The sequence below is a fragment of the Manis javanica genome, chromosome 9 (assembly GCF_040802235.1).
Source record: "Manis javanica isolate MJ-LG chromosome 9, MJ_LKY, whole genome shotgun sequence".
NCBI lineage: Eukaryota > Metazoa > Chordata > Mammalia > Pholidota > Manidae > Manis > Manis javanica.
Genome location: NC_133164.1, coordinates 55,284,497 through 55,309,696, shown reverse-complemented (window position 1 = coordinate 55,309,696; position 25,200 = coordinate 55,284,497). Strand labels below are relative to the sequence as shown.

The window sequence follows — 25,200 nt, the reverse complement described above, 5'->3', positions numbered from 1 at the left end:
TTGTCTCCTTCAATTACCGGCCACTATGTACCCCCACTTCACAAATGAGGAACCCGGAGTCAGAGGAAGTAGCGTGAGCACTCCAAGGCCTCAGAGAGCGGAGAAGCCTGGACAGGCTCCCGAGAACTTCTCTCCTTTCTCTTTACTCCCCTTTCTTTTCTCCTTGCCTTCCTCCTTTCATCTTTTGTTTCTGCTTTTCAATAAATTATGTGCATATTTTAAGTGTAAAAGAGTGACATGAAGAGAAACAAAATCTACTTCTTTTCTTAATGGAAAATTTTAAAAATATGAAGTAGAAAAATAGTACCCAATCTACCAATTCCAAATTTAATTAAATCAGATCCACACTTCAGTGATTTTTTATTCTGTCCCTCCTGCCCTTATTTTTTGCATATTTGGTGGTGGTGGACCTTGTTTTGTTGTTTTGTTTTTTTACTGTTTTAAATATGCTGTATATGCAAGGTTGTATTTTACTTTTGTAACTTAGCACTATGGCTTCATTATTTACCTGTGTTGCTTAACTTCTGTAGTTACCTAGCCAAGTAATATTCCTCAGTAATACCATCACATGGGTAAACTCTGGATAAGTGTACATGTTGAACATTTAAGTTTCAAACTTAAATTTCCTGGTTCTCGTTTCTCTACTTCCACTGTGCCATTCTTTATTACTGGAATTGATGGCATGTTTTATCCCAACCATACATGAAGTTCTTGATGTCATATCACTTAAAGCAAGCACTCATGTAATTAAATGACACAAGTAGTTTCTTTAAAATTAAAAATAATTTTTAAAATATTTATATTTTTTAACCTAGTCACCCTCCTGTATGTACATCGTTCATCCTGATACAGGGAAGTCTCTGTGCCAAAAGATTAACAAAGTAAACCTGAATGTCCTAAATCCTTGATTTCATGAAAATTATCTTCTTGAGCTCTCTTTGATTTTTAAAAAATTTCAACCTCCTAATTTCTAAGGAAACCGTTAAGAGAGACAACACTAAGGAAAAGAAATATAGGAACATTCTATAAATCAGAGCCTCTCCATCCCAACCCAGTATCACACACTTAACATTTTTGAACAGAAAGGAAGATGCTGTCTTTTTTTCAATATTGGCTTTTTGTTCTTTTTTTCCAATAGAATTCAAGCTGGCTGATTCATCACAAATTCTGCCTAATCTCGCTGCAAGGTACTAGTTCTCTTTTTGTATAAATCAGGTGGAAATTCACGCTTTGGGATGATGCTTCCAGAGCCTTGGCAGTTCTAAAGACAGGGAGGCACTGGGGGCACAGGGGCCGGAGGAGGGCTCCAGTGGGTGTGTCTCCTGGAAGCCACTCACAAAGGACCTCCCAGTACTGCTCCGTGCTGCCACTTGGTCACTCACAGGGTGAGGGGTGGGTCCCACGATCAGAATGCTGGGCACCCAGAGATGTAGAGATGAAAGTGCAGGAGCTGTCTGAGTTTGGAGAGAAGTCTGAACTGGGGAGAGACAGCAGAGGGCTGGTGGACAGAGCTCGTGGTGAAGAGATGAATGAACACCCAAAAGGAAGTTGTGATCCTCTTTACTTAGGCAAATTTCCAAGGTCTAAATTACTCATCAGTGAGTATTCATTAAACGGCCACAGGGCTTGGCACATACTAGAAGTCAATAGCACACCTATGGGATAAATGAGAAATGCCTCCTGTATACTCAGCTCTTAGAAACCAATGTGGGGGGTACACAAGACCTCTGGATCACAGCCCTTGTCCTCGAGTCTCACCCTCTCCATTCCCCCCACAAAGGATGACTGGGGAAAGTGGACTGACGCCAGATAGAGGAAAGTACAAGGCCAGTTTGGGCATGAGGAGAGGCAGGAAAGAAATCTCAGCTCTGCTGCATAGGAATCACGGGGTAGCCCTCAGCCTGGCAAGGCCAGTGCCCCATTCCTGCTTTCCACCAGCTCCTCCATTTCTTGCTTCACATTTCCCAGGGCCCAGCAGCACAGATCTGACAGAATCATCCCCAATGAAGCAATGCATAAGAGGGAGTGGCTTTTCAAAGGGCCCCCTTCACCTCGGTTACTGACACAGCGTATCAGTGTGGCAGTGAAGGGCCCTGACAGTGACATGACCACCAGAAAGGCTGGGACTGAGAACAGGGACTCTGGAGTCCAGCTGTCTTGGTTTGAATCCAGCTCCTCCACCCACCCACCGGCGGGCCATGGGGCAGCCATCTCCTTGTGCCTCAGTTCCCTGTAGAATGGGATGGGGCAGTAAGAACTTCAGCCTCGTGGGACTGAGTGATGCCTAAATGAGAACTCGCCCCTGAGGAGCACCCAGAACGGCGGCCAGCACACAGGATATGCTCAGTACGTGCTAAGGGCTCCCTGCTGCTCCCATGAGTCACCACATGGAAACATAGAATGCCAAGAGCAAAAATCATGATTCTTGGGCAGCTTCATTCCAAACACATGCACCCATCCAATCCTTTATTCATACTTCAGCAGAGTGGTTTTCTGTCCCTGGGGCCCAGAGAAGCACAGAGAGGCCCTGGGGCCTTGCCTGTGTCCGCCCATATGGTCTTTGGCTTGGCTCCCAGAGTCCAGGTCTGGGTCTTGGGGTGCTCAGAGAAGCCCTGGCTTTTCCTGACACAACACTGCTGAGAGACTAAACCCTCCACAGACCCGTTAGCCAAGGCAAACACAGCTATGTCCATTAAACTGCGGTGGTGGGAAAGAGGAGCAGATTCAGGTGAAGCACTTTTTTCGTAGGTCCCTCATAAACAGGAAGTCTCCCTCTCTCACTCCACACACATGTCCCATGGGTCTCCAGCCACACACCAGGCCTCTTTTCCACTCTGAACCAGCTGCAGAAGAAGGCCTGGAATTGCCAAAGTTCCCAGGGACATATGATCCAATGGCTCCTCCTTGTAATTCTCCCCACTGCCAATGGGGCAGGGAGTGGTGTCTGGCTCAGGTAGGCAGGAACCCAGGTCCTGTTTCCCAGGGGCTGAGGCCACAACAGAGCCCTGGCAGGTGCCCCAGAGGCCTTGCCATGTCCCAGCCTGGGGAGACCAAGGAAGCGAGAGTGCTGGGTAAATGCATACGAAGTGGAAGTGGCCAGAGTGGCCCACCACTTCCTTTAGTATGATCCCTGTGCGTGTTTGGCAGCTTTGACTTCTCTAAGTCCTTTTATGAGGACTTCATTATCTCTTGGGGTCCCAGTGGGCACCTGGTGAGTGAAGACAGTCAGTCTCCCACTGGGAAGATAAAGCCTGGGGGAGTCTCCTGATCTGGCCTTGAGGCCTGGAGCAGGGTAAGAGCTGACACTTGCCCAGAAAGCTCACCTGTGTCCACTAGTTCTTGATCCCTGGGTCACCTGACCTAGGATGCAAGCATCTTGCCACTTGATCCAGGGCCCCTTTTCAAAGGTGCATCTTGAGAATACGGCTATTCTGCCCTAGCCTGCAGACCCAGGCCTTCCCAGGAGTCCCCCGGAAGTAGCACAACATCCTCCTGGAACTCCCACAGGCGCTGAAGGCAGAACAGCTTTCCTAGGGCACCTCCCGGCTAGAGCAAGTCACCTCCTTTCTCCTCAACCTTTTCACCTCCCACCTCAGACTGTAGCCCCTGAGCCCCTCCCTGTCCCTGCAATGGGGGGCCCTGACCCAGACAGTGCATGGCCTGCTCACAGACTGCTGAACATCTCACTTCCCCTATAAGGACAACAGCAGCCCCCTTGCCCTCACCCACTCTCATTTTGTCCTCACTGTGGCAACCTTTGGGGCAGGTATTATCATCAAAAAGGTACAGAAACTGAGCACAGAGAAGTTACATTACTTACCCAGCATTACTCCAGTGTGATGCAAGAGCCAAGATGTAAGCCCAGATCAGCTGACTCCAAAGGCTGTGTTTCCCTACCGACCATGGTCACAGCCCATTTAGATGTTGGGCATGTTATCTTACACCTGCCTCTGCCAGCTGGCCAGTTTATGTGCCATGACTCCAGGGCCAAGATACCCCAAAGACTTACAGTTTCTTACCCCCAGGTAAAAGCCAGAGGTTCCTGAGGAAGGAGCTGGTGAGGTGGGTGCGTTTGGGTCATCCCTTTGATCCCAAGCTGCCAGAGAGCAGGAACTGCACTTCATACCCAACTGCCTGTAATCAGGCTCCGCAGAAACCTTCCCCACAGTGGGGAGTTTGTGGTGGGCAGACGAGGAGGAGAGACCTCACTGCCTGACTTTAAGCTGCTGCAGAATCTACTTTGCTGTTTGTTCCACTCACCTGAGGCAGCTGAGAGGCAGGCAGGGCCACCGGCATGAGCAGGGGGGGTGATCCAGGAAGGGTGGAGAATATTCTGGAACATCAGCCTGTCGGTTAGGGAAGCCGGGCCTACTGGCCTTGGAAAGCATCCACAGATCCTTTCACTCAGAGTGGAGGAGCAGTTGGCCACATGGGGCCCTGTTGGCACAAGGCCTGTTTTCCATGATCCACCAGCTGGCCCCTCCCAGCCTTGTGATGCAGCCCATCTGGGGTGGGCAGAGGTCTGCAGGGGTAGGAGAGCAGCCCCCGCGCACCCCCCCAGCTTCCCAGCAGGCCGTGGCACTGGGACCCGAACCCAGCCTCTGTTTGGAAGCTGACCCACCCCTCGCTCCCCTCTGCCAGGAACCCGGCTTCTGGCACTGCCCAGGGGACCCTCTGGTCCAGCGGTGCCGCTCCTCCCTTCGCTGCCTCTACCAGGGAGTCTCCTCTCTCAGACATGATGGCTCCCTCATCGTGCATGAAATGGAATGGAGAATCTCTGACTTGGCAACACCAGGGCACGCAGACAGAGTGGACCTATGAGACCATGTCGGGTAAGGGAAACGGCCCTGCCTGGCCCGCACGTGTACGTGAAATACCCTGGCTCGAGCACTTCCACTCATGCGTATGATGTATGCTGCTGCTTCTGCCCTCTGAAGTCATATTTTGGACAGGAAGTTAAATTCTTCTACCAGCCCTGCTAGCCCTGCCCTTCATCCCAGACGCCCTCAGGCAAAGAGCATCAGCAAAGTGCTGAAACAAATACCGTCCTCAATCTTTCCCTGTTTCTTCATTAGTCTTCCTGCTCTTCCACGCAAACACAGCCCTACTTCCCTCAGAGACGCAGGCCAGTCCTTCCCAGAGTACAGGCAGTTCCCTGAGGCGACAGGCCATATCCAACAATCACGTGGGCAGCGGCATGGGACTTGGGACTTGGGGCCACCCCAGACTCTGTCTCAGCGTGCAGTCAAATACAGCCCTGATTCGGAACCAGCCCAAAACATCCCCAACATGAGCTTTTGTGGTCACAACTGGGGGACACTCGAGAGTTCAGCAAGATTGCACTGAGGATCTAATCCCCTACCCAGTTAAGCCCAAAGGCACCCTCACTCTAGGATCCTGGGGATGGAAAACTGAACAGCATTTCTTGCCATTTTTAATCATTAAAATCCAGCCTTAGTGAGACTGATCTATCATGGATTCACAGGTTCATTTCACACTGTAGTCATGGCAGCAGTAAATTAGATTCGCCATCACCTCACTTCCCTGCCCCCATCCGTGCCTGCTTTATTTAGAAGCTCCAATGTGGTTGAATGAAATTAGGAGCCAGAACTCTGTGAGGGAGAAGCTGAGGACAGGCCTGCACAAGCCAGGGGCTCATGCGTAGGCTGCACGGGATGCAGAGTATTTTACAGGCTAAATTGGTTCATGTGGGACTTTTGAGGGCTGGGAGAAATCTGAGCATTTATCTAAATATTCATAAACAGGGTTCTACAAGTCATTTACTGGGTAACTGCCTGTAAAGCACTAATACTAAGCTTGAAAGGATGTAGGTGAGGAGAAAGGAGGCAGGAGAAGGTTAGGGTATGGCAGGTGGGGCACCAGAGCCTGTGCGCACCACTGCGGACCCACCTCCAGAGAAAGGCCCTCCTCAAATCATCTTTTATTTGACCTGTTCATTCATGATCCTCTTGGCCCCTAAGCTTAATTTATAGAGCTAATCTTGTCTGTATCTAATTCAGGTGGTAAGCATTCAGCATATTTGGTCTGTAGGGGCTTGTTTTACAGCTAAGTGCCTTTCTAATACTGAGTTCCTTAAAGCCAGCATATATTTAGTGTTTAGTAAAAGTCTAGCCACCCACAGTAAATGCCTGCTGATTAAATTCTGTGACATAGTGAGCCTGGACCAAATGTACAGACTGTGTTGGAGACGCTAAGCCAGGGTTGATGACATACTACAGCTTCCTACAGTCACATGATGGGATGGTTGTTACAGCAGAGATTGAAATTGAAGGAAAAGCAAGCAATTCCTTAAAATTATTGCTTTTTTTTTTTTTGCTTTTCCTTTCTGCCTAAGGTTTAAAATCTCTTTCTGGAGACTGTTGGTAGTAACTGGGCAAAACTTGCCAGTAATAGGTACATGATTATGTCTGGCCAGAGAAATGGAGCGAATATATGACAGAAAGACTGCAGTGAGAGCTGTGAGAGGAGTGACGGGCGAGCAGGAGGGAACCAGGAAGTATGCAGCTCCAGGAAGCTGGAAGAGCTGAAAATCACTTCAAGAGGAGGTAAAGGAAAGAACACAGGGAAAATGATCAGGCCACGAAGGAAAGCCAGTCTCTCTGCAGAGCACTAATGATTCCTAAATGTGACAGCTGCAAAAAAGAATCTGCTTTCAGCCCAGGGCAGAAGCCCCCTGTCCACTTGTTGGAGAACACAGACAATCGAGGCAACAGCATCCAAGGGCTGGCAGTGTGGGGCCAAGGGCCAGCAGGAGCGGGCGGGCAGCAGGGTCTGGTTCCACTGCCCTGCAAGACCTGGACTGTGTGGCCCATCACCCGGTACCTATAAAGATGCAGAGTCCCACCTTTCCTTTGCAGGGTCCCTGCCAGGATTCTAAGCAAGCTCCCCAGAGAACTCTTAAGCATGGGAACATTGGCACACTGGAGAACCTCAAAAATAGAATGGATTTCATGGGCAAAACGTTCCTACTTTTAAAGCATTTTTTTATTATGCTTTTACACAGCAAGTCCCTTCTCAACAAGTAAGACTTTGAACTGGATATGGAGGGGAACACCCAGACCAATCCTTGAAACCTATTACTACAGAGAGTGGCAGGTCTGACATGGAAGGAATGCTAAAGGCACCAGCATTCCTCACCAGCGCCCCCTCCCCTACCATGGGAGGAAGTGTTCAAAGGAGGGCCAGAAAGACTATTTATGCCCCAGCAGGGTCATAAACAAAGTACACCAGAAGCCCTAACACAGAGCATTATATCCACGCTTGCAGATATCCTCAAGACTTAGAGCCTGTCATATAACAAGCTCCTACAAATATCTGATCAATGTTTGTGAAACTGCTGTGGAATCCTCCTCTGGTTCAAGATCAGATATGGTGAGCAGAGGGTGCATCCTACTCCCAAGAGGCAGTCTTGGTAGGAAGGGAGCTGTGTAAATATATACATAAAGACACTGTGTGTACAGAAATGTGGGTGAGAATAAAGAGAGGGGGAGTGCTATCAGTAGAGTAGTTTACTTAAGCCACCTGGCCATGCGAAGAAGAAGGTTAAGAAAATGGTTGGAAACTCCCAAATGTGCAAACTACTGTTTGCACAGTACCTTGCAGTGGACTCAGATTTTGAAGGGTCACAAGCAGAGGTTTAAAAGATAAGAATATCACCTATAGCAAAAATAGGAAAGTGCTCAAACTTTATGAATAGTGTCGGGAGAGCTGAAGCCCAGGATAAACTTACTCTTATCAGAAGATAATAATAATCATCATCATACTGCAGGTAGTAACTAAAGAAGAAGCCCTTTTAGAAAATGATGGGGGCCAAAGGAGATCACAGCAGACAGAGCCATGGTTTAGCACAATGTTGAGGAGGGATTCAAAGAAGGTTGGGTTCGCCAATGACTGTTTAATTTTGACTTCACTGTGAAGGAAAATGATATTCTAAGGGTGCAAAAAAATTAGGCAAGAAATAGCAGAAACAAAAGATTGTTGAAAAGATCAGAGAAAATGGTAAATGCTGTGTTCTGACTGATATAAAATATACCCCAAGTATCTACAGAGTGAGAACATAGCTTAATCATGTTTAAGGTTTTTGAGGAATCATGGAATACTGGGGAAAGGAGCCTGTGGCCAACTGGGGGTAAATACTGAGAGCAAAATGACCACAAGAAATCAGCACAGGATCAACAAGAACAAATCAGGAAATCCTGGCTTTTAGGTCATTTTTTGGCAAAGCTATTACATCAAGGGACTGTGGTAAGCCAATAGGCCCAAATTCCAAAACATGTTTCATTTTCAAAGTGTTTCTGATGTTCCTGTGGACAAGATGGAGAAATACCAGGTAGATGTTAATGTAGGGTAATGAAATAATAACTGTTGAATAACCACCCAGAGATCCTGTTGAAGGATCAGAGTCAATCCAGTTCCCAGTGAGCAGCCTTGGGGGCTCTGTCAGCACATTTTACCATAGTCTTGGATATAGATGTAGAAGGAATATTTATATTTGTAGATGACCTGAAGTTATGGGGTGATGGGGATAATATAATCAATTCTAAAAGATCTGGACAGGCAGAAACACTGGACCGGGACTAGCTAGATAAAATATAATGATAATTTAACATCCATTCATGATAAAAATTCTCAATAAAATGGGTATAGAGGGCAAGTACCTCAACATAATAAAGGCCACATATGACAAACCCACAGCCAACATCATACTGAACAGCGAGAAGCTGAAAGCTTTTCCTCTGAGATCAGGAACTAGACAGGGATGCCCACTCTCCCCACTGTTATTTAACATAGTACTAGAGGTCCTAGCCATGGCAATCAGACAAAACAAAGAAATACAAGGAATCCAGACTGGTAAAGAAGAAGTCAAACTGTCACTATTTGCAGATGACATGATATTGTACATAAAAAACCCTAAAGACTCCACTCCAAAACTACTAGAACTAATATCAGAATTCAGCAAAGTTGCAGGATACAAAATTAATACACAGAAATCTGTGACTTTCCTATACACTAACAATAAACTAATAGAAAGAGAAATCAGGAAAGCAATTCTATTCACAATTGCATCAAAAAGAATAAAATACCTAGGAATAAACCTAACCAAGGAAGTGAAAGACCTATACCCTGAAAACTACAAGACACTCTTAAGAGAAATTAAAGAGGACACTAACAAATGGAAACTCATCCCATGCTCTTGGCTAGGAAGAATTAATATTGTCAAAATGGCCATCCTGCCTAAAGCAATATACAGATTCAATGCAATCCCTATCAAATTACCAACAGCATTCTTCAACAAACTGGAACAAATAGTTCAAAAATTCACATGGAACCACCTAAGACCCTGAATAGCCAAAGCAATCCTGAAAAGCAAGAATAAAGTGGTGAGGATCTCACTCTCCCCAACTTCAAGCTCTACTACAAAGCCACAGTAATCAAGACAATCTGGTACTGGCACAAGAACAGACCCACAGACCAGTGGAGCAGAATAGAGACTCCAGACATTAATCCAAACATATATGGTCAATTAATATATGATAAAGGAACCATGGACATACAATGGGGAAATGACAGCCTCTTCAACAGCTGGTGTTGGCAAAACTGGACTGCTACATGTAAGAGAATGAAACTAGATCATTGTCTAACCCCATACACAAAAGTAAATTCGAAATGAATCAAAGACCTGAATGTAAGTCATGAAACCATAAAACTCTTAGAAAAAAACATAGGCAAAAATCGCATGGACATAAACATGAGTGACTTCTTCATGAACATATCTCCCGGGCAAGGGAAACAAAGGCAAAAATGAACACATGGGCCTATATCAAGCTAAAAAGCTTCTGTACAGCAAAGGACACCATCAATAGAACAAAAAGGCATCCTACACTATGGGAGAATATATTCATAAATGACAGATCCTATAAAGGGTTGACATCCAAAATATATAAAGAGCTCATGCACATCAACAAACAAAAAGCAAGTAATCCAATTAAAAAATGGGCAGAGGAGCTGAACAGACAGTTCTCCAAAGAAGAAATTCAGATGGCCAACAGACACATGAAAAGATGCTCCACATCGCTAGTCATCAGAGAAATGCAAATTAAAACCACAATGAGATGTCACCTCACACCAACCAGTAAGGATCGTCACCATCCAAAAGACAAACAACAACCAATGTTGACAACGTTGTGGAGAAAGGGGAACCCTCCTACACTGCTGGAGGGAATGTAAACTAGTTCAACCATTGCGGAAAGCAGTATGGAGGTTCCTCAAAAAGCTCAAAATAGAAATACCATTTGACTCAGGAATTCCACTTCTAGGAATTTACCCTAAGAATACAGCAGCCCAGTTTGAAAAAGACAGATGCACTGCTATGTTTATCACAGCACTATTTACAATAGCCAAGAAATGGAAGCAACCTAAGTGTCCATCAGTGGATGAATGGATAAAGAAGATGTGGTAAATATATACAATGGAAGATTATTCAGCCATAAGAAGAAAACAAATCCTACCATTTGCAACAGTATGGATGGAGCTAGAGGGTATTATGCTCAGTAAAATAAGCCAGGCAGAGAAAGACAAGTACCAAATGATTTCACTCATATGTGGAGTATAAGAACAAAGAAAAAACTGAAGGAACAACAGAACCCAAGAATGGACTAACAGTTACCAAAGGGAAAGGGGCTGGGGAGGATGGATGGGAAGGGAGGGATAAGGGATGGAGGGAAGAAAGGGGACATTATGATTAGCATGATTAGCATGTATAATGTGGGGGGAGGGATGTGCAACACAGAGAAGACAAGTAGTGAGTCTACAGCCTTTTACTACACTGATGGACAGTGACTGTAATGGGGTTTGTTGGGGGGGACTTGGTGAAGGGGGACCCTAGTAAACATAATGTTCCTCATGTAATTGTAGATTAATGTCACCAAAAAATATATAGGTATAATGGTAATTTGTATAAGCTCCTGTACATAGGCCCACAGAAACAGCAGGATAGAGAAGTACAAGGGGGAAGCCCTGTTTGTTATAGATGCTTACTCAACCACAAGCTCAATAAATCAGTGATATGGCTGGTGTGACTGCCAGGAAAATTAACATAACTAAATATAATTATAAGGTTGTATAAAGGGGGATTAGTCCTGCCCCAGCCTGCATGAGAGAGCCAGTCCCAGGACACCTATTTGGTTGGAGGCCACAACCTATCTGAGGGCTAGAAGCAGACTGGGGCTCAGAGGCAAGGTAACATAAGGCAGGCCAGTAAACTATGTAATACAAAGAACAGTTGAAGCAGAGGGTGGTGTTAAGTCTGGAAGACATATGACCCTGAGACAGGATAACAGCCTGCAAATATCTGCTGATGTGTCAGTCACACAAACTCAAGATCTGACTCTACATCTATACTGAAGGGCTGGGATAGGACCACATTCAGAGAAACATATTAAGAAAAGGAAATTATTCCTAAGTGTCTGAGCCATGCCACAGTGGAATGAGTTTTCTTACAAGTTGCAGAGTTCCTTGTGTGTGGAGGGCTCAGCCTCAGTGAAGGATCTAGTGGACACAGAAACCCAACCTCCAAGCCTGACGCGCATAAGCAGATGGAGCAGTTTGTCTCTGTGTTTTCATCATGGGCCTGTTCCTCTCTGCTACCAAGAATGGGGTGTTGTGTGTGTGCACATGCACACATGTGCATACCTGTTTTTAGGAGCAGGAGAGGTGGGGTGGGGGAGGGGGAGGCAAAAAGGAAGAGGGAACCTGAAATTCCAGAAGACATAAAATAAGGGTAACCGAGAACTTAAAGTTCTCAAAAAATAAGAGCAACCTCCCATTGCATGTCCTTGGGCATCTGTACTAGCCAGCCCCCACCATGCCCTCTCAGAAAGCCACAGAACACCAGAGATGCCCACTTCCCACGGTGACAGGCATACCCCAGAAGGCTTCTACATGGCCTCGGAGCCACTTGGTTCTCTGATTCCTACAGGAAGAGAAATATCTCCAAAAATCTTGCCCCAACCCCAACGGTCCTGTCTATCCTGGGGACCCTAACTGGCCACATGGTGAGCAGAGGAGAAGGACACAGGGAAGGGCACGTTTCCAGGCCACTGCTTTAGGCAGTGCTAGAGTAAGTTAGCAGAGCTAAAGAGGAGGAGGGGAGGGAGAGGGAGCATCCAACACATGCCAGCAGAGCCCGCCAACTCAGGTGTCCCCCTCTGATGGTCAGCCTGGCATGCAGGGAAGAACTCAAACCCTGAACATCTGGCACGAACCTACTAGTAAGTGTGAGGTTAAAATCATTAACATCCATCCTCTTGTCTTTCAACAGCATCTATAAAATTACCATTAGCAATGGAACAAGAAAGCTCAACGGCAATACTAACCTCCTCAAAGGCAGGTACGGAAGGTATTTTAATTTTATGATTTTATAATGATTTTAAATGACTTGCAGAAGTTAAAAATCCATCCACAAGAAGGTTAGAAGCACAGAATTAGCCTGCCCCCAGTAAAGAAAGCCTGCCCCCAGCCTCTTTGGGCCATGCTAGACTAGGGCAACCTTAATTAAAGCTTGTGGCCAAGGCATTGTTTCTACGACTTAGTGTGGGCTCTATGCTCGGGTGAGAAACAGAGCCAAAACAGAATGCTTTTAAATTTGAATTAAAATTAAATTTTGAAATAGAAGGAAAACTCCCACTGGAGTCAAGAGGGAAGATAATGGGTAACCCATACTCAATTCATTCCATCACATTTACTCAACACACACTGATACTTATTGTGCACCTGCTGTACACTGGACAGGATATAAAGATGGACAAACGCATCACATCCTCTAGGAACTTAAACTCTAGTGGGCAAGATAAAATATAAATAAGGGAGAGGAAGCAGTATTTGTTGAGCATAAGCTATAGGTCTCAAACTGCTGAAGATCATGAAAGCCTCTTCTCTCAAAACTCATGATCTCTACCCAAGTCTCTTCAGCTGCTTAAGAGGTGATTTTTAAATTGATTCCCTCAGGAACAGGAACAGGCTACCAGACTAGTTCACCATACCACATTCTGGTAATAATTATTCTTATTTTTTTTCAGTATACATCACCAGCAAAGTCTCACAAAAGGAAGAAAATGGTGAGAGTCCCACTTAATATATACAAAGATCCCTGCTCCCTGCAGTGTCCTGGGGCAGGGATGGTGCCTGAGGGCAGGGGACAGTCCCTTGCCGGTCCAGCTTGCACCAGGTCCTAAAGTGGCCCTAGGGCCATGCTGGGCACACAGTCTCCAGACCTGGATGTTCTTCTGTGTCCTTTCCTGAAGAAGGGGGATAGAACAAGTAAGAGAGAGAGAGTCTCTGGAGCGATACAGGATGGCCTGGGATGGGACCAGAAGCCCATCTCTGTATTCAAAATCTCTGGTATAGGTACTGCCACACTTCAAGAGGGTCTAGTTGGCTGTTGGGTTTTCTGAGGCTTGGGAGGCAGGGCTTGAGTGGAATGCATGGGCCCCTCCAGATAAACTCATCCAATGGCACCTTGGTAGGGAATCACTTGGAGCCTCTGTAATGGTACCCTTAATGCTTATTAAACTTTTTTTGAGGAGGGGTTAGTTGAATTCCTCCTTGCACACATCATCCCACAAAATGAAAGCCCAGCAATCAACCAGGCCCTATCAGAAGACAAACTAGGGCACGTCCGCCCATGTTCGGTGGTGGCGAGAGGATCGGGTGTCATATACACTGGGGGCTTATCAAACGCTTTCAAACTCTACAGCAGGCACGGGTCCATCATCCCCAGAAGGCTACTGATCAACAGAAGTCTCTTCATCTTATCCCACTTCCATGGTGGGGATGGGGCGAAGGCGGGTGTTAGGATGGTGCTGCTCAAACTTCAATGCACTTAGCAGCACCAAGGCAGCTTGTTTGATTTTGCTTCTGATTCAGCAAGTCTGAGAGTCTGTGTTTCTCACAAGCTCCCAGCTGATACTGCGGACCACACTTTGAGTAGGAAGACTTTAGAATAACATATAGATTTGTGCCCACAGCAACTGCCAGACTAGCCCATGCCTTGACCCACCTGGCAAGGATACAAGGAATTCACTACCTGAAGGGCAGACAAGGTGAAACGGCCTGAGTTCCTGCCCTGGGTTCAGTGTTTGGCAGAGCTGCTGCATTGCTCATTGCTTAGACCTGCCCCCCCCCCGCCCCTCCCCGCTAGTCACCTACTCAGTAATGCTTCTCCCCTGCCTTTACTCTCTGTAGCCTGGGGTCTGCCCTGTAGGGCAAATAATACTGCTCAACATCTCTTCCAAATTCGGGAACTGAGTTTCTGTAGAGAAAAACTGTTAGAGGAGAGGCACTGATTGGATGGGGAAAATTAAGATTTATTCTTATCAGACCTGGAGAAGACACTCCCTTAGGGAATCCTGTATGCCAGGATTACATCAGCACTGCTCCTCTGAGCCCCTTGAAGGTGAATCTTACTATCGCCATTGCGCATATGAGGAGACTAGAGTGCAAAGGGGCTGAGTGACACGCTGGGCATGGCCCAGGTCCTAGATGACAGGAACACCCCTCAACCAGCCTGACTCTGCCCCCAACAACCCTCCCATAGAACTGCTTCAGGCGAAGAGAATGATCTCCCTAGAGCAAAGGGAGAATTTGGCAGAGATCTCCAAAGGGACAGTTAATTAGGAATAAAGCTTTTCCTTTTCATTCAGGCCCAGTTATGGCTGGGATCTGGCACATTTACTGTGATTGTCTTGACATGTAGACGGTGCCCATTGAGGTTAATAAGGTTAATTACTACACTGAGTTCAACACTTCTGAACACTGCTGTTCAGTATTTAGGATGGCCAAATCACCTTCTCTTGATAAACACTTACATTTCTTCACCCTGAAATAAGTTATGTTTTATTCAATAAGGCCACACTCACTCTCAGGCTAGGACAGGCACTCATGACTCTGAGAATCTCACACTGGAGATGCTGCCACTCCATCTCTCCAGACCCCTGTTCTACCAGGTCCTACAAGTCCCCTCCCCACTGCCAACCAAACGGGACTTCCTTGAATTCCCATGGATTCCTGCTGGGTTTTCCTCAATGACTTGCAAAACCTCTCAGCAGTTCCCACGGCAGACAGTTTGGGGACACACAGGGTTTTGGACTCGAGCTGCAGGTGACCCCTTCTATCTGCCAGTTGTGAGCAGCCCAGTGGGGATGGTGTGCTCATGTGGGAACTAACAGAAAGGAATTGCTGGGGGGTTCTCATGGCCCAGGGCCCCCCATGGACACAGCAGGTCTCTGTCAGGGACACACCCAAGCTGGACAGGAAGTCTGCAGGCAGAAAGGCCCCTGAGCCCAGTGCTGGCAAAGGCGAGTCCTGTGAAATGGAGCTTGCCATCCCTCCAGGAGTCCCAAGGAATCTGTTTTTATTGCTGAACCAAAATTGGGAAAAAGCGTGAAAGTAATGTGTGTGGAGAACACAGAGAATGTCCCTTCTCTCCCCACAAAAGTGTTAGAGGGACACAAAATCAGACAGAATAGGCAGCCCTGCACCAGCCCGGTGGATTTTCAAGGCTTTCTGAATGGCCCAGCTTCAAGGGGCTGCTGCCATCCTTAAGCTGAGACAACAGGCCACAGTAATTTCCCCAGGGACCCAATCATCGTGGGAGACTCCTTCCTCCCAGCCCCCACCTCAGGACCCACACCCTCCCAGGAGCGGGGAGATGGGCCCAGAGTCACCAGGCTATAGACGTTTGTTGGCACTGGCTTGGGGAATTCATCCCTTGTGCTTTAAGTAGCAATTATGAACCATATGTAATTTTGGAAATTGGCAATTTTTTACAAAACCGGAAGGAGACAGGAATAAGTCTCAAGAATTCCAAGAAAAAATCACTGTCAGAAATAAATCTGTCTCAAAATAAAATCTAAAGTCCTTCCACAGCCTAGGAGGTCCTCTGTGAGCTGGCCCTGCTCCCGTCTCCCCTCCTAACCACCTCCCTCACGCCTCTCCTCTCCAGGCATACCTTGCCTCTTGTAGTTTGTCAAATACATTGAACACACTCCCACCCACTCTTGCCTCAGGGCCTTTGCACCTCCTACCCCCTCCCAGAATGCTCTTCCCCAGCCATCTGCCTGCTCACTCCCTTGCTTCATTCAGGACTCACCCAAATGCCACTCTGTCAGATAAACCTTCAACAGCCACCAGAATACACACTCTCTTTCTTAAGTTAGCCACTGAAACTGACGCTTTTAGTCCTATTTTATTAATATCCACAAGTTAGATTTTAGGTAAGTTGATAAATTTAAAGTCTTACAGATGATGCGTTTTTATTTAAAATGACAAGGTTAAATGCCACATATCTATTTCCTTTTTGATTTGTTTTGTTTTGGTTCCTTTTCCAAATGCCTTTCCTCTTGCTGTGCCTTCCAAAACTGCAAGTCATGGACTTTGTCTCTCAAGGGAGCTGTTTGGATGGCGTATTAAATGAGCCCACTGACATGCAGGACGGCAAGGACCTTGACAACAGTGTAAGTAGGATGAAAACTCAAAACCACCTTGCTCCAAATGGTAGAGGAGGGTGACCCAGCAGCACCAGCCCGTGACCGTCTCTGGAGCCTTGGGATTCGCAGCTTTACTCCTTTGTTAGCACAGCTGAAGGGTGCTTTGCTTAAAACCAACAAAAGTTTAAATGACACACCTTAAATCAAAAAGGTTTAGAAGCAACCCAGTGGGGCACTCCAAGGCCCTGTTCTCAGAGCACCCTGTTGATAACACAAGCAGACACTCTCCAGACTGCTTTTGAAGGCAGGAAAGACAAAAACAAAACATGTAAATTACCTAGGCAGCAAGGCAAATCATTCTGCATAGAAGCCCTATGCAAATGAAATTAGATTCTGGAAAGATGGACTAGAAATACTTTTCCCACGAAGTACAGCTTAAAACCCTATGTGTTGAATATAAAACAAACATAAGAAGCTTTTCTTTCTGACTTCTCTGAAAGGCAGAGAAAAAAGACTGCTAGGAACTTTGGGACCCAAGGAATGACAAGGGGGTGAGTTTCCTGAGTTTTCTTTCTACTTCTTACATCCCTGGGTGCTAGAAAACACAGCAGCCCAGAGATTCCAGTAAGTACAGACAAACCAAAGTCCCAAGAAAACCTGCTGTCTCTAGTCAAAGTACAAGGAAAGGGGCAGCTTAGCAAGACAGGAAGTCTAGACAACATCCTCTGCAGAGCAGGCAAACAGCAGAGGATCACAGGCCCCAAATCTGCAGACGTGTTACCACCACCCTTCAGAGCAGCACAGAACCGGCTCCAGAGAGTCAACAGATGTCCTTCCTCCAGCCAATAACCAGAGATGGGAAGTCACATAATAGTTTGAGGAAGCCTTACATCAACAGCATGTTGTTACTGTCTTTACTGAATTAATTTTTTTGCCTGTGGTACAGCCTGGTGGATCAACTTAACCTCCACAACTTTACAGCACATGTTGATTTCAGTGGAAACATTATTATGCACCCTTTCCACTAAGGCTAAAAAATTGTCTCAGTATTGGCAATACTAACTGCAATCACAGAGTGAAATCTTGTGTCCCTGGAACTCAAAATTAAGTAGATATGTTTTTCTAAATTTGCAAAAGAAAAGGCAAAATAAAAAAAGCTAGGTATTTAGGGTTTGTTTGTTTGTTTGTTTTAATTAGGAAATGCTCTGGTCTCAGTTCATATTGAGACCTAAATTCCTGATTTTCCACACTTGCTTTTATACATATCATATTAATAAGAATTACTTTTCAAGTGCTAAAATACCACATGAAGGGAGAAAAAAGATTACTTGAACTTAGAATCACTGCATTGCATTTACTAAGAGAGGAAAGTAAACTCAGGCATTTTAGAAAGATTTTTTTGGCAAGAGTAGAAATCTAAAGGAATTGTTTTAATTGAAACTTAAATTATTCAGAAACCTTCAGCAGGCCATCCAGTGGAGGCTCTGCCATCTCGGGCAGAGCTGCAGTCACAGGCAGGGGTGAGGACCCCCGTTCCCCACATGGCCATGCAAGGCTTTGTATGAGCGCCGCTCGCTGGGAGGGTTCTGTGTGACATGTGGGCTGCACAGGCAAGCTCTGGTCACAAGCACCTTGCCTTGCTATCTCAGGGGCTTTCCCAGGTGACATGGCCTGGCACAGAGCTGCAGGACACTTCCCCCTATACTTACATTGCTGTGACAGGCAGCAATGCAGCCTGGGGACACAGGATGTCTTCAGGCAAGTTCTAAGTGGCAGTTGTGGACAGGTGGGCCCAGAGCAGGACAGGAAGAATGGAATGAATGCCACATGGTTCCCGCAGCTGGAAGACTTCTTTGTGTGGACTCTTAAGGCCTGCTGGGGGAAATACCAGAAACCACCAAGGTACAAACTGGGGAGGTGCTGCTGAAGCGCTCCTATTTGGATGGGGGCTACCATACTTTGGTTATCCTGACAGTTCGACAACTTTGCTGTTTCTATTTCTCCAGACATGTGTGTTTTACTTCTGTGACACACTCATGCATCACAAACTCTCCTGTGGTTTCCCGAACTAGAGATTCACCCAGGAGGAGTCTCAGGCATGGGGTACCCAATACACCTCCAATGAAGATGGGGATAGTTCTACAGGCTAGAGAAGCAAATGGGACAAACCTCACATGCTAGCTAAATCAAGCGGGAAGGCATAGCCCGGATGGGACCATAACTTCAATTAGGCCCACCCAGTGGGTCTGTGCCTGGTGGCTCATGGTGGGCACCGTATTTTCAGGTGAACAAAACAGAATCCAGAGGGGATGATGAGAGATCACCAGCCTAGACCAATAGAAGTTGCTCCATTCAAAGGAAGAGATTATCAACAATGAGCAATTTAGAGGCAGGAACATCAGCGCTATGGGCCTTAACCTCAATCTGTCTCAAAGCCCTGATTCCTGTGTTAAAGGATAAATTAAGGCATATTAAACATTTAAGAGTTTATCTGTATATGTATCATTCAACTCAGGCATCAGCAAACAAGAACTCCCCTAAATCCTCCACTGAGAGAAGCTTAGGGGGAAACTTTTATAGAGAAAAGGTAGAAACAAAGCAAGGAAATTATACCTTAAATCCTAGGTAGCTGTTTATGAATGGTTGTCCTTAGTCTGCAGTTCACAACCTGAAGGCATCCACAGGCTTAGGTTATGGTTTGCAAACACAGGCCACCACGTGGCATTAGAGCCGCCTCAGTCTAATGATTTCCTTGCTTAATTCAACTCCAGTAATGGGAAGAGGAGTGTGCAGAGACTGGGAGTCAGGCAAGCCACACCTGAGGCACCCCAGCCTTACCCCAACCTAGAAAACCAGCCAACCACAAGTTTCATTCTCCTGTCCATCCCAGGGCATGTGTAACTCTGGATACACTGGCCTTCCACTTACTACAGGAGGCTAACAAGTTAATGGCATACTACTATCCATTATCAAAAGCTGAACAACCATGATGACAACTTCAACCTGTGGGTGAGCAGGGCAACATGACAGATTCATGCTTTTCCTGGACAGCAAGCCAAACTTCACTTTCTATCAAAGGAATCCCAAAAAAGGAACCCTTGCGAGGGTCAGTCCTAGTTAGTATTACAGACTTAAAATAGGATGATCAAATTTACAAAATACAAAGGCAGCCTGCAATGTCACTACTTTGAAAGAATTTCTAAACACACAGCTGTCCACTACAATAACCTTCTGGGCACTACAGTGCTTTCCTGAAGACCGTCATCTTTCACACTGAATAAATTAGCAACCACCGGGAACTTGGCCATTTCTGGAACTCAGAATGTCTGTTATGCTCTTAAAGTATGGAAGCATTTTTATGTTCTACAGCCATCTCCACATTTGAAAGAAGAGGTAATCTTATGCTCTCAAAAGATTTCTTGGCATACATCTGTTTAAAAATTCTTGAGGGAGTTAGAGAGTGAGGAGAGGGTATGATGATGAAAATATTCCTTAAAAAAATCTTGCTAGCTATCGTACTATTCCCAATGTTTGTGTTTTTCAAATAACATGTTCAAACCTCATCTGACACTTTTGAGAGTCAGAAAAGTGATTGATTAGTCAATCATTAATTTCCATTTTCTGGATATTTCGTTCTGTGATCCTTTTTGCAGCTTTTTAACAGCTCCTATCAGTCAGTGCTTAGGGCCCTGCTGAAAGGCTCGGCGACTTGCAGTGAACTGGAAGAGGATATTGACATTCCCCTGACTGGGCATCTGGACAGCGAAGCCAGAAGGAAGCTGGGAAGTCTGTAAGTGACTGGAGAGACCGTGCTGCTGGTCAGTGGGTTCCAATAGGCCAGAGGTGGCAGCAGGAAAGTGTAACTTGGGTCACCAGAGAAAAGACCAGGGCCAGGACCAGGCAGGTCCCTCCCCTGAGTCAAAGAGCAGGCACAGGGCAAAGGTAGGACCAGGGCTCGGGCAGACACACAATCTGGCTGCCAAAACTCAAGAGCAAGGAAATCTACAAGCATGGTGGTACAGGATAGGATCAAAGGCAGGCAGTGACAGAAGTTGGAAATCCAGGTAGGAAAAGTCTTGAAGGAACCATGAACTTGTACAAAAGTCTGGAGAGCAAGGCTCAGAGCCCTGGGCCTCTGAAGAAAGGGGGCAACAGAAGATTAAGATCCTGGGCATCTTCCCAAGAAATTCCCTAGCTTTATCCTAGGCTAGCTAATGCTCTGCCATGCTCTCTGCAGGGGAAAAAGCCATTGAGTTTCACTGACCAAAGAGTCATGGCCAAAGCACCCATTTGGAGTGGGAATGGTGAGGTTATTGCAGACTGCTGGCATCAAGTCTTTCTAGTTGGCATTGGCCCAGATCACAAAATGTTCCACAACCCCCGTGGTGAATGGAAGCCTGGGTTTCCATTTATCCAGCTGTCAGAAACCTTGATGAGCAAGGTGCACGCTCAGGCCTTCCACGGGTTACTGCAGACTCTATGGCAGTGGCACCAAGGAACAGGCCATGGGGGCTGAGGTGCTCTGCATGCAAAAACCAGAGAGATTGACTGCCCGCAACTTCTACTTTGGGCTCAGTAGAATCCTGAGGCCAGAGACCCCTGAGACTTCTCTAGGAAAGAGGAAGCCCAAGTAAAAAATGCAAAACACAAAGAACATCCTTCAGACCCTTACACAGCTGCAAAAACAAAAACCACTTAGCATCCCGATAAGTTACCATGCCTCAGAGGTGACATTTCTCCCCATTCCTTCCCATTTAAGCCTATAACTGGGGCTCATTCTAACCTGAGTGCACTCAACAAACACTTCTGGAGCACCCACTGTGTGCTGATCTATAGTGTGTACCTCAGAGCCTCTGCCATTGCTGAGTTAGCTGGTAGCAATTCCACTAGCTTGCAAAGGTGGGCAAAGAGCCAAGGAGGAGTCTTCCCAAAAGGGCTTTGGTGCCTCTGTCTGCGTCCCCTCACTGGAGTTTGACTCTTGCTTACATTTGGCATCTTGCTCTCAGCCCACAGGGCAGGCTTCACCCCACCCACTTCTCCATCATTATTCTTACATAGGTGATGGTTACTAGGTAACTGCTTCAGTCCCATTCAATGAGCTTGCAAATAAAACGAGTAACATTTGGTACCCATGCATCATAAAGAGCTCATTCTCAAGTCCTGCTGTTGTTTCTTAAGTACAAATAGTAAACCTCTGGTCTCTGCCAGGTAAAATAACTCAACCCTCTCCAGAAAACGGTATGTGCTTCCTGGGGTTACTCAGGGTTAAATTGTTTTGCTCTCTTCAGGGAATCCGAACTAAGAACCTAAAATCTATCATGTCAAAGGCCTTCTTCTCAGATCCAATTAAGCCTGGGAAGCTCACTCCTTCCAGTACATTCCCTTTCAAAAGGGATTTTTGAAAATAAAACAGAATTTTATTGTTGTTAACAACCATTTGATCAATAAATATGAGAGATGCCCTCTCAAAAAAAAAAAAAAAAAAGGGCTATGATCTGAGAACCAGAAACAGAGCTGCCCATACAGGCCACCCTTATTTGGAAGTGAAACAGTCCAAGCAGTTGAAATGCCAGGATGACCTGCTTTGTATATTGACATGAGGGGATTAAGGGCTTGATCATTTAGAAAAGCTGTATGTGGCTTTCCCAGAAAGTTGAGTGAGATTGTTTAAAAATGTCCTACTAAATTCAAGGAGGCTTCAAGTGATTCTGTCTAGTTCAGACAATGCTGTTTCTCCAAGCTTTTTCCAAATGTAACCCTCGCTCAGATATGCACATGCCAAGAACAATCTAGCTGCACAAGCTTAACCCCTAGAGCCAGCCTTGCATTTGGATGTCCCAGCACTGTCCTGGCTCCTCAGATGATCCTCCTTGAATTTATTTTGAAAGGTTTGGGGGTCAGCCCATGTACCCAGGCCAGTTAGAAGCCAGGAGCAGCACACGGTCAGTACCACATGCTGTCCCTTTATCCCTGAACACTGATGGGAAGAAAAGCAGAGTCATCAGCCCAACTTCCTCCTCAGCAGGCTCTACCGTTGTCCGCACTGTGTAATATGACACGTAAACATGAATCCAGTCTCAGCTTTTAAAGACAGTTCATTCCTTTCAGGCTGAAGAAAAATTATGACAAATACAAGGAAACAATCCTCTGGAATTTGAAGAAACGTGAAAGTAAGGACCACTCTACCATTTTCCATCCCATGACTGGATCTCCTATGTGCATCTCACTGTCTCTTACCTTCTGCCTTGTACCGTAAAGTAGGCAGAAAAGCTGGTTATCTTGTTTAAGCACTTGCTGGGCTAGTAGTAAGGTCCTTGCTGCCAGGGATAAAATACTGAGCAAGACAGACAGAGTCTGGGACCTCAACAGGTTTATTCTTTGGCAGGAGCAGGGGAGTGTTGGGGATGGGGGAGATAAGGACAGACCAGAAAGTGCTCACATGTAGACTGATTAAGTGCTGTGGGTGAGCAGGAGGCTGCGTCTCAGGGAGGGATCTAACCTAGATTTGAGGGGCTCCAAGACAGCATTCTTAATACAAAGTTGGAAAAGAAATAGACCCTTTACCAGATACTGAAGACACTTGGGTTCCAGTGTGAAGATTTGCCAAACATGGTGGGTGATAGTTTTTTAGGTCTAATTGTGAGAAATTTAAGCCAAGAGCCTAAACTATTGGGCCATTTAATTCAGGAACTCAAAGCCACTGTATGGAATATCTCTCAGATCACGAGGTACAGCCAGTGTAGAAATGGCAACAATACCCATCGCAGGAATACCTCATAGATCTGGTGCTTTTTCTCACTGAGCCAGGACACCGTCTCAGATTCCTTCCCAATACCAGTTTATGCCCTGACCGAACTTTATGGAACAACTGCTGTGGGCTAGGTTCTTTCACACATGCTACCTGATTCAAATTAATTGTCATAACCACTGAAGTGGGATAAAGACACTATGGCTCAGAGAGGCTGACTACCTGGAGAGCACCCAGTCGTTGTGTGCACTTGAGCCGCACTCTGCCCCAGACCTCTCAGACCAAACCTAGGGCTCATCCCCAAGGCATGTTCAGTGAACAAGAAAAGGCTAGTGTGTGTGCAGAAGAAAAAGTGGGGGGCTTCTAAGCCTGAATCTATGTCCTAGTTGGAGTTAGGAGGTAGGGAGAAGAAGGAATCTTCTTCAGTTTCTGTAGTGGAAGGGCCCTGCCTCCCACCAAGACTCACACAAAACAAAGAGGGGAGTTCAGATGCTCAGCAGCCAAAAACACAACAGATGTCTATTGCACTTACTATGTTCTACTTGTCTACTGCTTATATTTCTATTCCCTCTGGCTGTAGATACCTGCATCTTTCATTGGCACCTTAGCAAGGCACACACTACACACTCAGTGTTTTTAAATGGATGCAGGCAGGCATGAGTTTTTTGCTCCTTTGAGGAAATTAATGCCTTTCAAGACACTCAACTATCAGATGCCTCGGGTAGTACTTCCAATGGGAGAATGAAATTTGATGTGCCCACTTCCCCATAGTGCCTCACCACAACCCCTGCCGACTCCTTGCTCCTCTGGATAGCTGAAGCCCAGAAGGTTAGAGCTGTTTATAAAGAAAAGAACCATTTCTCACTGGTAAGAGGCATCCCCTCGATGTTTCAGTTGTAGCCAGTCCCAAAGAAATCTCCCAGTGTCCTTTGAGATACTAACTCACTGACTTCCAGTATCCAGACCATTAGTCCATAGCCTAGGCATACAGCTCCATGTCATGTGCTATCAAAATTCAAAGCTCCCTGAAGGACACAGGTGTATTGACCTTCTACTAGGCAGCAGGCACTGTGCAGGCTTGATTTCACAGTAACCCAATCTCTGCAGGCGGCATTATCCCATTTTAAGGAAACTGAGGGTAGAAAGGAAGCCTAAATCTTCTTCCTAATAAAGGCCAAGCCCTATATACAACACAAACCAGAATACCCATGATTTTAGCGTTCTGCCAGAAAAAAGAATCCACATGTAAATGTCCTCTTTTACTGACATTTCACAAATGCTTTCCGTTAATTTCTACTTGACACTCAGGGCAGCATGGGCTCACATAAGGTCTCACCTCGGATGCATGGTCGCCATGCAGTAAGCATGCACCTGAGAAGGTGCTCCTGAGGGGGAGACCCACCTCCAAACTTCCTACAAAGGTTTCCAAATGCCCCTGCCCACCTCTCTCTCCTCATTTTCCTGAGAGAAGCTCCCTCTCTGATCTCTAATTAGCGGACTCCTTAGTTCCTCAGGGGAGCCACGGTCCTTGATTCTCCCTCCCTCACCCCGTCTCAGCCTCTTCCCAGCCTCACTGACACACCGCCGACACCAATTTCTCTCCTCTGGAAGATCTCCCGAGCCTCCCGGGTTCCCATCGTCCTCTCTCTCAGGTTGTTTCTAGCGCAGCTTTTCAAACCCTTCATTTGCCCTCATTGCCTCTAGGAAAATGCCCCAACCTCCTGTGGTTTAGAGGGCACCCATTTTTCCCGCTCCAGACACACTGGCTTTTTTGTTATTCACTGAATGGGCCAGGCACGGGCCAGGCACCCCTGCCCAGGGCCTCAGTACCCCAGCTCTCAGCCAACCAGTGCCCCACCTGGAAGTGCCCTTGTGCACTGGACACGTGCCTTCCCGCAGAAGCCGCCTCAACCTCCAGGCCTGGTTAGGTCCAGGCTGTGAGCTCTC

At 46.3% G+C, this 25,200-nt stretch overlaps 1 protein-coding gene across 4 annotated transcripts in view; it reads left to right on the top strand.

The window, feature by feature from the left end:
- Nucleotides 1-25,200, top strand: part of ERICH6B (glutamate rich 6B) — a 56,214-nt gene that overhangs the window by 16,718 nt on the left and 14,296 nt on the right. Inside the window, exons 3-9 of one of the 4 annotated variants that reach the window (XM_073212604.1) lie at nucleotides 1,139-1,187; nucleotides 4,642-4,832; nucleotides 12,341-12,418; nucleotides 13,098-13,136; nucleotides 16,465-16,532; nucleotides 20,159-20,295; nucleotides 22,614-22,675. In XM_073212604.1, the coding sequence (XP_073068705.1) occupies nucleotides 1,139-1,187; nucleotides 4,642-4,832; nucleotides 12,341-12,418; nucleotides 13,098-13,136; nucleotides 16,465-16,532; nucleotides 20,159-20,295; nucleotides 22,614-22,675 (624 nt within the window). Of the gene's footprint in view, nucleotides 1-1,138; nucleotides 1,188-4,641; nucleotides 4,833-12,340; nucleotides 12,419-13,097; nucleotides 13,137-16,443; nucleotides 16,533-20,158; nucleotides 20,296-22,613; nucleotides 22,676-25,200 lie in introns of all 4 variants that reach the window. The other 3 variants (XM_073212605.1, XM_073212601.1, XM_073212602.1) reach the window with 3 other exon arrangements.